Source organism: Homalodisca vitripennis, chromosome 8 (genome assembly GCF_021130785.1).
Source record: "Homalodisca vitripennis isolate AUS2020 chromosome 8, UT_GWSS_2.1, whole genome shotgun sequence".
Taxonomy (NCBI): Eukaryota; Metazoa; Arthropoda; class Insecta; order Hemiptera; family Cicadellidae; genus Homalodisca; species Homalodisca vitripennis.
This window is the reverse complement of record NC_060214.1, coordinates 9,140,444-9,155,083: the sequence shown is the minus strand read 5'-3', so window position 1 is coordinate 9,155,083 and position 14,640 is coordinate 9,140,444. Positions and strand designations below refer to the sequence as shown.

The following is a 14,640-nucleotide window of genomic DNA, read 5'->3' as shown; positions in this document are numbered from 1 at the left end:
TACAAAACTGTTGGTTCAATGCAAACAAGGAGGCCAACCCCCTTTTAACCTCATTCTGTCCCTCATCATGGGCCTTTGGCCTGTAAGAGGATCTCATCAAACAGAATAAGAAGATTCAGTCTGTATAACGTCGAGAGTACTGGTAATAAATGCAACGATTACAGACAGGATTTGAACCTCAGCTTTCTTTAACACATTGAAAGTGCGACGTAGACCACCGTACACATCTGCTCATTTATGTACTCCACAGTTATGTACTCATTTAATGCAACTAATAGTTCAGACTCCTAAAATCCTAAATTTGCTCTGCTCTGGAGTCGGATTTAGCAACATAACTGTAGAGTACATAACCACCGTAGACTGCTCCTTCAAACACATCTAAAATATGGTTGGTATTAGGCTTTCTAAAGTGCTTTATATTTCCTGACGAATTTTCCACTATTTTGAGAATGTTATTGTGGTGGAGAATGTTAACTCTGTCGTTCGTTGACAATAAAAATTTATATTCTTGAATTATCTTCTAAAAGATATTTTCACATGCAGTACCAAAGTGTTCTTACTTAATATTCTTTAAATGCAGCTGACATTCATTCAAGGCCATTTGTAATTACTCCTAAATTTGCAGACGATACTTCTTTATTGGGTTTTCATCATCAAAATAACGTCTTGGACGTAACTGTAAAAAAAACATGTTTGTTAGTCGTACTTCGGGGTTTCAAATAAATTATTTGCTAAATCCGACTCCAGAGCAGAGCAAATTTAGGATTGTAGGAGTCTGAACTATTAGTTGCATTAAATGAGTGCATAAAGCAATATTGCAGTAAAACTTATTTAAACATTTCTACAATCGATAAATATTTCATCAGAACCTTTGATTATAAACTCAGTTCTAAAAATTGAAATCACATTCATATATATGATTAAATACCCCACAGTATAGAGACAAGGCTATCTCTCGTATCAATAGGTCAAGGTTTGGTTCTAGAAATGTTAGCTCAAAGCATAATTGATTTGGCTATTACAGGAGTAACAAAAAAGACATTTATAGCTAAAAAAAATAAACCTGACTAAAAATACCAGACCAAGAAACTCGTTATATTGTCCAAAATTTCGTACGTTCAAACTCTCTATTTGAATAGGTTGTTTCGAATAAAGTTACATGTATAATATTTATTGTGTTTGAGTAGCTGAACTATTTTCCAAATGCAATCCAAACATCTGTTGCTTCGCAGAAAGAAAACAGCGGCTCGCGCAATTTCAAAGCAGTAGTAGTGCTCTTCCTTCTGCTTCCCAGTTTATTCCTTCAACATGGTTGTGGTGTGTCTAAAGTGTCGTCCTTTGGTTAGTAGTGAATCTCTATCCAAACAGTTATGGACCTTTAAGAAATGTTGATAGGAAGTGATATATAGAATCAAGAAATATGGAGAATAAAGAAAGAAGGGTCTACAAAGTCGTCCTGACAGGAGGTAATTATGTAATAAATCTATAATTTTTAAACCATTACTTAGATAAAGATTTACACATTTATCAAATAATTATAATTAAAATAATGCCCCACTAAGAGGAATGGATTGACGGTTCTTGATTTAATATGAAAAGAATAAAAGTTAAAATATTGTTGCCAAACATAACCTCTTCTTAGGAAAATGGAATTCTCTAGCCTAGGACTAGAAAATTTATTAAAAATGTTTAAAACTTACATGTTTTAAATCAACTATCTAGTTTACTTCATTGAGCTCCTTTATTTCAAAACAAGTAATCTATAAGCTATACTACCAATTGCATTTTATATTCAAATTTACTTACATTTCATGTCCTGGTAATTTGGGCATACTTCAGCTATTTCCAACAATTCTTTGTTCAACTTAGTAGTTTATAATGTTCCATTTTGAAAATCAACATAAAATTAGGCCTTTATACTAATTGAAGACAGGCTATGATCTGAACTACAGTTATCACTTTTGACTGTATAAATCATTAGCCTATAATGAACATTAGATTAAAAAGTAAAATGTAATTTTTTTTCCAAATTAAAACATTATTTGGTATGGTAACATTATAATCAAGATACATTGACAACCATTAACTTTTTTTTCAAAAATCATGAACTGTTATAAGTTTTTTTATTTGAAACTACACATAACTTGTTCATCAATGAAACACACTTCTATTAGAGTAGTAGTAGTATTTTTACGTTTGTTTTGGTTGCAGTTATTTCACCCATTTGTGGCTGGTTTATATTTCATATCATTAGGCTATATATATATTATTTTATTCTAGTCATTTTTTGAAAAGTATCTACTAAAAAACCTACTGTAATTACTATTGGCTGCGTTATAATAAATGGCCACCAACACAATCGAATGATAGGGAATCATTGATATTCATCACCATCCAAAGGAATAAAAGTTAAATGTCAGACCAAATAATGTAATAGATATTTCAAAGAACAATATGGTTTTGCTAGTTTTCAATCTTAGAAATTATTGTGTAAATATTAATATAATTTACAATTTAAAATATAATACATTATTAATATAATTACAACAAAACTACAACATTTACTTACCTTATTTTCAAGGATAAACGTGACTGCTTGTGAAACAAATAAGACACGTACGTCACTGTTCTTGGGTAGGTTACGATAAGCGGACCCGGTTTTTTAAAATTGAAATTGGCAAGCGATATTACTTAATCATAACCATCGATATAATCAATCGATACTGATTAATTACTTTGAACAATTCACAATCTATACCAACAGCTGTAAACACTTTCAAATAATACACGTAGTCGTATTATTATATATGATTACATGTATATTTAAGAATAGTAATTATTATTATACATACACACAATCCATATAATTACGTGTGTATAATTATAAACAACTAGCGGGCCCGGCGCGCTTTGCTGCGCATTTCAATAATTTTTTGCAAAAGTTGCCCGCGGCTTTGCACGCAATTTCCCGTTGAAAACAGTACACTATATTCACTTATTCTTTTTCTATCACATTCTAAACATTGCTGAGATAATTGATAGTCGTTCCATCGTGAGCCTCTTGGGCGTATTATGAAGGTATGTACCATATTCCTGCCTCTATCTAGCTGTTACCCACGGCTTCGCACGCAAATCTTAAGAACCGAAGTCCTTATATTACTTAGTAAATTTTTTTTTTACTATAATAAATTTTAGATTAAATTAGTTATATCTCCGATGCCACGATTGAGCTTGCTTTGTTGTCTCGATCGAGAGAATATGTACACACGGAGTTTTGAGAACCACACTTCTGTCAAAAAAAACAACTAAGGTTGATTTTATAACATTCTTTATATTTGTAGCCAACGTAAGATAGTAATTATGATATCTGCATTACTCTTCTGATCAAGCATGAGCATGGTTTATATTAAATAAATATTGCAGTTAAAGGTGAATTTTTACGTCAAATTTGAATTGTATTATCTGGATAGTAAAGTCTATGTTTAACAGTGATTGCAAAAACAGTTTAAACAAAATTTGTCGTTTCTCTTAAGCTTACTCTATGCTTTAAAACTATAAGTGTAATATATGTTTACAAAGAACAGCTGATTAAAAATTTGAAAAGACGTTAACATATGTTTGCTGCAATGCATTTCTTATGGGTATTTCTGTAACCAGTGGGGCGGAATCCTGAATCGGGAAAGGGATGGGCATAGCTTATAAACCTTCTCCGTGGAAAAATACATATACGTACAAATTTTCATCATGATCGGTCCAATAGTTCACGATTCCATAAAGGACAAACATACAAACATTCATTTTTATATATATAGATTCAATAATTATGACATAAACCATATGAACCGTGGCTCATAATTATTTATGAGTTTTCCTGTTTGATCAATCTCATTCTGGTTCATTTATTATTTATGCCATTTCTTAATTATTTATGATTTTTCCTATATTCCTATATACTCTTATTTTAATTTAAAACATATGATTGTTATTTAGGACTATTTATATTTTTGTATCAAATTGATAGTCTAGGATTCGAGATGCGAATATTAGGTATCGATTATTATATTCTTCGAAACAAAAAAACACTATGACATCTGCAACAGTCAATGTTTATCATAGGTCATAACTAGGTAGGCCTATATCGTAATCTTGTCGGAAAAAAACCCCTTTGGACGTGAGGATGAAGTCTTAAAATTTATTTTGTTATCGTTTCAGTCATTTTAGCTTTTTGTACATGTACGTTTCCGTAGATCTAAAAGAATAATTGACGTTCATAAGTGTAATTATTTTTCACTCAACTTTTTCAAATTAGTACAATACATTGTATATTGTTACAACATACAGTAAAATTATTCTGATCATTAGGTAGCCTATAATTCAACAGTAATTAATATTATTCAATTCTTTAAAACAGGTACATATTAAAATTACACGGTTTTTTCCTTTTAATATATTCATTCCATATTCACGTATGTATGTGGTATATAACAGTGTATTATTTTGTATTATATTTTATATTCTTTTTTTATTTAAAAAAATTTTTTTTTATATCCAGTCCGTTATTTCTTCAGGTGTGAGCAACTCGAGTCTGCGCACAGGCATCATAGCCCATGCAGGCTCATTTCCCGAGGACAATGTTTTATACATGATTTTTTTTTATGATGATTACTTATTATGATGTTTATTCTTTGTTCTCATTTCAAACTCCGTTCGGTGATGTAATAAAAATTTTTTAGAGGTTAATTGTATAGTTTGGATTGTAATATTGTACATATATTTGGGAAATAAAATCAATTCATTCAATCATTCAGTTACATGTACGTTAGGACCGCTTGTTAAGCCATATATGTTAAGCAAATCAATATCTACACATATTTTATAAAGTCATACATTTTTAAGACTAGCATTTTAATACAGCTGTGTTTGGGGTAGGGTACGATAAGCGGACCCGGTTTTTTATATTGAAGAATGTAATTATCGATACCTAATATTTGCATCTAAAAACCTAGACTATCAAACGATATACAAGTATCTATAGTCCTCAATAACAATCATATGTTTTAAATTAAAATATGAATTTAATATTTACAGTGATCAAACAAATTATTGTAACCAAAATTAGGAAAACTGAAGACGACCATATTTGCTCCTCTCACAGTTACAGTTGTTTCTTTCTCACAAATTTCACATAATGGGTTTTTTAGGTACGAGTTCAACATGTTGAAGCCACGAAAAACACGTCTTATCATCTTTGAAAGCAATATCGGTGTAGTTTTCTAAAATTTACTGCCATTCTTAATAATCAAACATTACTTATGTAAAATTGAAATATTACCTTACTTGTATTGTTTAAAAGTGTTTTACAGCTGTTGATATAGATTATTTAAGTTAATAGTTCAAAATAATTAATTAGTTTCGATTTATTATATCGATGGTTATGCTTAATTAATATCGTTTGCCAATTTCGATATAAAAATCCAGGTCTGCTTATCGTACCCTACCCATGTTTGGTATTGGGCTACCAAAATGCAATCAAATATAATACTGTGTCAAACTAAAATTAATTATTGTTTATTACCTATAAAACTAAAACAACAAATTTTATTGTGGCAATATAAATTGACGATTTTAATTTGATATTTGTTTATTGGCTGAGCTTTAGTGAAGCCTTTCACCTCAGAGGTTCAAAAACATTTCATTTCCACCTGTGTATATCTGTATGTCTGTTGGTCGACACATATCTCCAAAATGAATTGACCTGTAGACTTGAAATTTTGCATCAAGCTTCATTTATAAAAGAGGAACAAAGAGTAGCTTATGATGTACATTTCAGTCCATAGGATTTGGCTGAGTGTTACATCTGCCTTACAGGGTCATGATGACAATGAAAACATAGTAGAATAAATAAATTTGGAAACTCAATACACCCATGAGAGATTTATTCCTGTAACATATTAACACATGTAGCCTAACTATCCAAAAAATACAACACTATTTTATGGTGACTTGGTGTTTAGACTTTTATTATTAAACACTTATATCAAACCAATTTAAGTAGGAAAATAAACTGAGAAAAGATTTCATATGTTTCCACATATCTGAACAAGTTTTCCTCTTACTGCAACCAATTAATGTGTATTAAATTCATGGTGCCTATTTACCTTTACATTCTTTTGGCACAGTATTGGGATTTAAACAGTAGTATATTATGGACATAGATTTTCCTCAAGTTACTTCAGATATGGTATATTTTTTTAATAAAATGGTATACAATCATAGTAAATTAACAAATGGGTTTATGCATTTATGTTCTACATTTCGGTTGCTCAATAAAGAATTGTTTTTCATTGGTACAATTCTGTGTCAAAATATTGTACTTATATAGAGGTTTAAACGTTTCATTTTATATTACTTGCCCATTTATGCACCAAACATTTTCGAACACTACACATTTCATTAAATATGTTTTTAAATCTGTGAAAATTTCAGCTAACAATTGTTGAGACAAAGTGCATTTTGAAAAACTATACGTTAAAAACAGTATTTTTTGGTTTTATGAAATTATTTATTGTAATATTATAGAGAAATAAAGCATTTCAATCAAAAAATTAGAACATAGCCTATTAAAAAAAACCTACAATTACAGTCCACAATTATTCGAACTGTAATCCATCCACAGCGACACACTGATAACAGCGCTTAACAAATGAATCGTAAGCTCCTACAAAAAAATTTTGCGGTATCTAGAGAAGTACCTCTTCTATTGATTGTTTTAATTCCTCATCATTATTGAAGCTACAAGTGTAAACTTGTTCCTTTAAGTAACCCCACAGAAAGAAATCACACACAGTTAAATCTGGGGATCAGATCTAAAAAATCAATTCCACGACCAATCCAACAGCCATGAAGGTTGTCATTTAGTAATCGCTTGACAGGATTTGTGAAATGAGGAGGAGCACCATCTTGTTGCAAGATTTCTTGATCCATTCCTGGAAACCGTAAAATGAGGCAAGAATTGTTCATTTAAAACCTGTTCATACCTATTCCCAGTCATTGTACTGTCTGAAATATCATAAGATAGCACCCCATTACAACTGACTGTTACAAAAACTGTTGTGTAAAAAAATACTACTTTTGCCAATAACGAAATTATTTTTATTAGTAAGTTGGTCAGAGATTTACTGAAGAAAATTTTCTATTTTCTGGTGAAAATCCTTTTGGTTCTGTATATTATTTGTATACTGAATGTTTTGTTTATTTTCTACCACATAAGCCTTCCTGAGAGGTCCATATTTCAGGATCTGGTCCATACTACTGAACCAGCTGACCCCAGGAACCCTCACTTCAGGTGGCCCTGTTCACTACTATGGTGTCATCAATTAATTGCTAGTTGTTCACAAATTCCAAAAAAATAATTTTACTTTTGTTTTTTTATTTTTTAAATAAAATACCATTTAAAAAATATGCCACCATACAAAAGGAATATCTCTTAGTTTCAGAATTTATTTTACAGCTCAATTATAGTATCATACAGTCTGTATTACTTATTTGTTTTAAAAAATTAGTTATTCTTGGTTTGAAGGACAGTATTTTACGAAAGCCACAAGATTTTTGATCTTTTAATAATTTGATGGAATAAATTTTCAGGTCCCTGCGGCGGAAAAACCACTGGTCAATCAAGGCTCTGCACTTTCTTTGAAAATTTAGGATGGAAGGTAAATATCATTAGGCTTAATGTTTACAACTAAATTTGAAAAAATAACAAACAACATGAAAAAATAAATCATTAAGGTTTTTTTTATAAAAAAAAATAAAATATTTTGTTTGCAGTTTGCTTCTTTATAGTCTGATAATTAATTTAAGTAGGGGCTGTTTCAAACAGTTGTTTGGTTTGTTGTGACAACCCTCTAGTTTGTACATAATATTTTTTATTTACGACTTGTTATATGATACACAGTCCTTATCACAATATTTCTATTGAGTACTGTAATAAAGTTGATGCAAGGAATATTTTGATCTGATGCTTTATGCATTTTCAATATGGTAATTCGATTAAGATGTAGCCATAGTTTGTGCAAATTGAATTATTGTATTTTGTCAAATTAGCTTGATATATTTATGGAATTTATTTAAAATTTCTATTTAAGTATGTTTTTTATTATAATGATTTTACACTGCATTACAAACAACTGGGACACTCGTTAATTAATTTTAACAATGCACTGGCTACAGTTCTGATTTTAGTACTCTTCAATACAGTTTTTTTCCTACAAATCATGTACAGCTTTTTATTTTCACAAAATCCAGGTGTCCCAGTTTTTTTTGCAACATAATATATCATAAAATCATTAACCTTGAAATGTTTAGTACCTTTCGAGGAACTTTCTTATAGTTTATTAAATGTTGTTATTCTTCTTTGGCATTCATTCTTACCTGTTATTTCAAAATTTATGAATTATTTTCAAATTGTGTATATGAATGATTTCATGTAATTAGATATTTATTCAGTAATTTTTCATGTGAAAATAAAAAATGTTGATATGTTCTTATGTTAAAAATAAAAATAAATAACAACAGTCCAATTTCAAATATTATATGTAATTTAATTTATAACTACATAATTAAAAAATGGTTTGAAGGTTTTGTGTGCATTAGCAATGAATTCCTGTAATATAAATTAATATGTGTACTAAACTTTTTAAAATAAAAACAGCAAACTGTATATAAATAAGAAATATTTAATTTCAGAATTTTTTAAAGATATTTTTACCAATATAATTTGGTAAATTGTTAACGTTTGTCAAGTGTCATGAGAGAGTCATGTATGTGGCAAATTTTGAGGACTTTTGGTATGCTTCAAATTGTTTTTCAGGTATTCCGGGTTCCGGAGACAGCTACTGTACTTCTCAGGTATTTTACTACTCAATAATAAAATTAGCTAAATGTTCCATTTCATACAATTATTGCATAAAATCTAGATTAACACTGCTCCGTGATGTAGGTCCCAAATTTACAATGGGGTAGTCGTATTTTTTAACTTTATAAAGTGTTCTATTCAAGCTATTTATTCAAAATAGCAAATATTACATTTTGTATATCAGTAGAAGTATATTAATTCAGGTTTTTTTTGGTCTTTTGCAGCGGCGGCATCAAATTTTCAGACTTGTCAGAGGAGGAAGGTAAGTCTCCTTGTACTATTTTGCATGTTTTAGTGTTATTTCTGCAACAGTCCATTGTTAACATGTTCTATTAAATTAGTAAGTTTGTATTATAATTTTTGGGAATTTTAAATTTTGTTCAGCTTTGTTTTTGTTCTTCGTTTTTTTACAAGACACTAGTTATTATATGTTTGACAATTTTCCTAATTTACCACACTGTATCAGAATCATTAACAGTGCTGAAAAAATTTGATTTAAAAAAATTATAATCTAATTGTATAAATACACCACAGTTCTAATTAATTATTAACATGATAAGATCAATAAATCCATATTGAAATTTAAATTAAAAATGTAAAAATGTTCAAACATTATTTGAATGAAAGTAAGTAATACGATATTTAAAAGTGATTAGACAGATTAATTGATAATTTTCTTCATTATTCATAATTACAATTTTATTTTATAATAACTGTGTCATGAAGTTGTAAATTTTTTACATGAATGTTTTATTATCTGTTGTTTATTGTAGTATTGTTATAGACTGACGAAAGTTTCTATGTTAAGCTTAGATAATTATAATCGGCTGTTTAATTTACATCAGATATTTGTCCGTGTACAAGAAACGATTGTGAAGGCATGCCGCAACAAGTCACTGGCAAGAAGAGTGTGCCGTTCAATTCTGCATTAATGTTTGTTTTGATGTCTGTGACTGGAACCAATTGAACAGTATTTAACAGTCTATTGTTTAAGCTTTGACAGATGTTAGTGAGAACAGGTGCCAACTAGGTTAGTTAAGTTAGAGAGCATCCAACACATTTATCTGTTGTTATATGACAATTTGCTAGGTGTTAAGACTACAATTTACCCATCATCCACTCCGTAAATAACATTTAAAAGAGATAACAAATAATAATACATTAAAAATTTTTTATTACTTTTTAAGGAATATTTTTTCTCATTGTTTCATCTTGAATAGACTCAATGGTTTGTTCGTTCGTGGTCTATCTTGTAACCACCGAACAATAAATTGCAAAACACATAAAAATAGTGACTCAGACAGCTGACATATTCTACCTCAACGTCGGTTGCATAAATAAAACATTGCTTCAATAAATCTGGTTTTATAAAGTGGAACAAGAACGTCTGTTGTAGTTTTATACGGTTTGTTGTATGACAAATGTTCATGCGACCAAGAATATTGTGTACAAGTAAGTTACAGCCTTTCATCTCCGTTGTCTTTGCATATTTCAACAATTCTCTGATCCACTGTGAACTTTGTGGTTTATTGATGCAAGGCAAAACAATAATTTTGCCTCATTCGAGAAGTCCTTGAAATACCCTATAATAATAGTTCTTGTGTTTTATCATCGCTACACTTTTATTTTCTCTGTGTTACGGCGCAGATTAAAATTTTATTCTTGTTAAACATTTGTTTCTGGAAATTGTCTGTTTCTTTTGTTTTATGTCATTAAAAAATATTACGTTTAAATGAAACTTGAAGTTTTTAAATTGAGTGAGTAATTTAAGAGAGAAATCGTGTAAATATTTGTATATTACAATTACTGGAATGAGTTGGTTGAGCGATATATTATGTAAATCATTAGAAATTATATTTACTGACATGAATTGTTCATTACAGCACAGTCCCTTTGGTATTAATTATAATTAGTTTGTTCTGATAATGTTCGAGTAAATTTTATATTTTAGTGTCAAACTGTTTTAATTACATTGATTACACTGTATGAAATATACACATTAATTTACTTTAGGTCATCTATTCTTAATCCACATTGAACTTAGAGCTTGAATGCCCAGTTGGTTTTTGAATATTCTTTTCATTTTATAAAGTGATTTATTACAATAATCTTGTAAAGAAATTCTGAACCAATATTCATTAAGAAGGCTTTGATGTTTTGTTATGCATATTTTAATTTAATAGAGAAATATAATGTTCTTCATTTACATATTAGACATTGTATTTTACAAATTTCACTCTACCATATACTCGTACCTTAGTTCTGAAAAGTCTAAATTAATATAACAATTAACATTAGTTCCCCATTGTTTCAATTCTATTTTGCAAATTAAAATTGAATCTTATAACAAAAATTATGTATGTGTTAGTTTTTTTCCATTTATTTGGTTATAAGTACAGTAGGACCTTGATATATCGAACCTCAACATATCGAATTCCCTCGATAAATCGAAGTTTTGTCATTCCCCTTGAATGTCCCATTTACTTCAATGCTAATTTTACCTCTACATATCGAAGATTTCGAGTAAATAACCTCAATATATCGAATTTTTTTCGCCAATAATTTTGCCTATTTTTTTACCTCTATATATCGAAGTTTTCTTATAATTACCTCAACATATCGAAGTTTCAGTTTATCAACGAAACGAACTTTAGTACTGTATTGTCATGTTGTGCAAACGAACAACCATCAAAGTAGAGTAGGTACCGTATTTTTTCATGTCGAGACTTGAAACCCCCACCACCGACACTCCTTTGTTTTTTCTGTAGACGCCAGTGGTGGATCACCACTCCACCCACAGTTTAAATTTGGACGTTACCACGAATTAGTGCGAGTAGATTTTTTTTAACAACAGTAAATAAGTTTTGCAAACTCTTTATAACATGTACGTAAGCCTACATTACAGTAGCATTTTAAACATTTAAAATACAGTACAGTAGAACCGTATTTCAGACATGTGTATTTATACTGTACAACATAACTTTTTAAGACATTACAGTATTTCATATTCATATTTATGTAATAATATTACTCTATACGTTTAGTTAAAAAATAAATAAATTTAAATTGATGTATGGTGTACTTGTTATAATTTCTTATTCACATTTCCCGATAAAGTAATGTACGATTCTTAATTGTACTGTATTATTGTAGTGGGTGTGGACCTCTATACAGTATATCGAAGTCTGTCAGAGTTAACCTTGATATAATGAATAATACAACAACAGTTGTAAACCTCTATATATCGAAGTCTGCCCCAAACAGCCTTGATATATCGAAACCTCATTATATCGAAATTCTTGATATATCGAAGTTTTGTAAATCCCCTTGAGGTTCGATATATCAAGGTCCTACTGTATTAACATTTTAATTTGTTGACTAGTCAGAATTTTTCAGTATAGAGCTGCAGTGAAGGTGTTCATAAAAATTGCCATCTTATTAAAAAATTGGGTTTTAATACATACAACACAGTTTTTAGATCAAATGTAAAAAAAAAATCATAAATATTAAAAATGTTTAAGAAATTATCTGAAGACGTTCATACATTATACTTACATGGTGAATGTGATCGAAATTATACAGACTCATAATCTGTTTTCATGCCATTATACCCAAAATTAAAATTAACGTTATTGTAACCATTGAACGAGAATGTTCAAAATAGATGCAGACTCATTGGTCAGTTGGAATACAAAATATTTACTACTTGTAAATGCCAGTTTGTCACAACTGGATGTGTACTTTTTTAAAACCACTCTTAACTCTCGGGACTTCAAAATTAATTTTTTCTACTACAAGCCAAAATTTTTCATTCATCTCAACACTGTTAGTCTAGATAATGCGTTTTCTAAAAAGTAGGATAAAGAAATTAATTATAAACTATAGTAAGGAATAAATTTCAACCATGTTTTTCCTTCCATCCAACTGTCTTCTCCCGCCTGCCGCCCCACTCCCCCCACACTTCTATAACAGATTGTTTATTTTTGTCTGACTGGACCACTACATGTTGGCAGCCATCCCCCCCCCACCAATGCTGTGTCAGCGTCACACCTCCCATTATTAATATCTCATACTCTAGTTTTCCTGGTCATCTTGGGTATCTCGTTGTATTTACTGTCTTCTTGTATTTTTTTCTTTCTTGGTGACGGCCGTGATCAATAAATTCCTTAGTTTGTTGTGAAGGCTGGTTCTAAATAATGCAGAACGTAAGAGAATTGGAATTAGTGATCTAAAACAGCTCCATATCCTGATTTTTCTCATTTTCACCTTTGATTTCTTTACATTTATGTTAGTTTCAGATGGTTATAGTTTCCTCTGAGCATAAAAAAATATACTGAAATACATTTAAGCTGAAGGTACTTCAAGTAAAATTCTCTGCATAAAAAGTTAGTACAAAATAAACCAATACAACAGACTACTTAAGGATCTGACACAAAATAACAAAGCTATCGCACACACAGACTTCCCTTTCACCTTCTGACCCCAGAATCAATAGAATCGAATTAATTCATCCTCGGTCAAAAAAAAACATTAGCACCAAGGTCTCTAAGACCTCTATCAAGAGTTGTCGCTCAGAGAGACATACAGACTGACTGTCCTTTGACCTTTTGACACCAAATTCAATAGTATTCATCCTCGGTCAAAGAAGAACCTATGCACCAAGGTCTCTAAGACTCTCTATCAAGTCTCAAGGTCTCTATCAAGAGTTGTCCCTCAGAGAGACATACAGACAGACTGTCCTTTGACCATTTGACACCAAAACCAATAGAATTCATCCTTGGTCGAAGAAGAACAATGCACCAAGGTCTCTAAGACTCTCTATCAAGTCTCAAGGTCTCTATGAAGAGTTGTCCCTCAGAGAGACATACAGACAGACTTTTTTTACTCGAGCCAATAGGACCGTATGTAACAAGTTCAAGTCTCAAGGAACTTTCTATCAAGAGTTATCGCACAGTCGACGGACAGACAACAGACAGCGACAATATCAAGAAGGCCCTGTCGGGTTTGTAACAAAAATTCTAAACTTAGCTAGACTGCACAATTCAAAATTTACTCTTGTTTACAAGGAGGGTTTGTTACCCGCTGGGTGTGTTTGTGTGCAATATCGGTTTATTTTTAATTCTCTGTGAGGTTTCGCCAGTCGTTTAAACACCTGGCGCATCAGACCAGCCGCGTAAGACCAGGCGCATCACCGCTGGGAGCCAAGAGCTACCTGTCAACTTGTTGGCATCGGTTCTTACATTCGACCTTTACTGTCCAGACACATTGTGTTTCATTCTCATGTGACACAAACTATCTAGTAAACCCGTGGTTTTTTACTGCATGATTTGGCTTGTAACTGGCTTAATGTAAAACAAATTTTTCCAAAAATATATGTAGGAACTACAGAGGGCAACTAGAAATAGCTTTTACCAAAATCTATTGATTTTCATAAAAACGTTCAAAAGAAAAATTTTCTTTTTTAAAAATTTTTATGATGATTTTGAAATTTGTTAAATAATTTATTGACCTTGTTATGCAATTATTAGTAATATTCAAAACTTTACTGATTTAATATCAAAACATATTTCTTTTGGCTATATTGAATTAGTAACGAGAACACAAATAAAATCGCTTGTTGTGATGATTTATCCTTCATTGTATACAAATTTAAACGTGGTGACAATAACACTCGTAATTGGTCCTGTGTTTGTTTTTTGCCACGAAGGAAATTTGTTAGATGAACT

The 14,640-nt window shown here is 30.5% G+C and overlaps 1 protein-coding gene across 5 annotated transcripts in view; it reads left to right on the top strand.

Annotated features, from left to right (window-relative positions):
• Positions 1-1,268: 1,268 nt before the first annotated feature.
• LOC124367262 (TRPL translocation defect protein 14) overlaps positions 1,269-14,640 on the top strand; it is a 65,678-nt gene continuing 52,306 nt past the window's right edge. For 4 of the 5 annotated variants that reach the window (XM_046823966.1, XM_046823965.1, XM_046823963.1 and 1 more), the window contains exons 1-4: positions 1,270-1,466; positions 7,645-7,712; positions 8,870-8,907; positions 9,139-9,176. In XM_046823966.1, coding sequence (XP_046679922.1) covers positions 1,421-1,466; positions 7,645-7,712; positions 8,870-8,907; positions 9,139-9,176 — 190 coding nt within the window. In that variant the 5' untranslated portion in view covers positions 1,270-1,420. Of the gene's footprint in view, positions 1,467-7,644; positions 7,713-8,869; positions 8,908-9,138; positions 9,177-14,640 lie in introns of all 5 variants that reach the window. The other variant, XM_046823962.1, reaches the window with a different exon arrangement.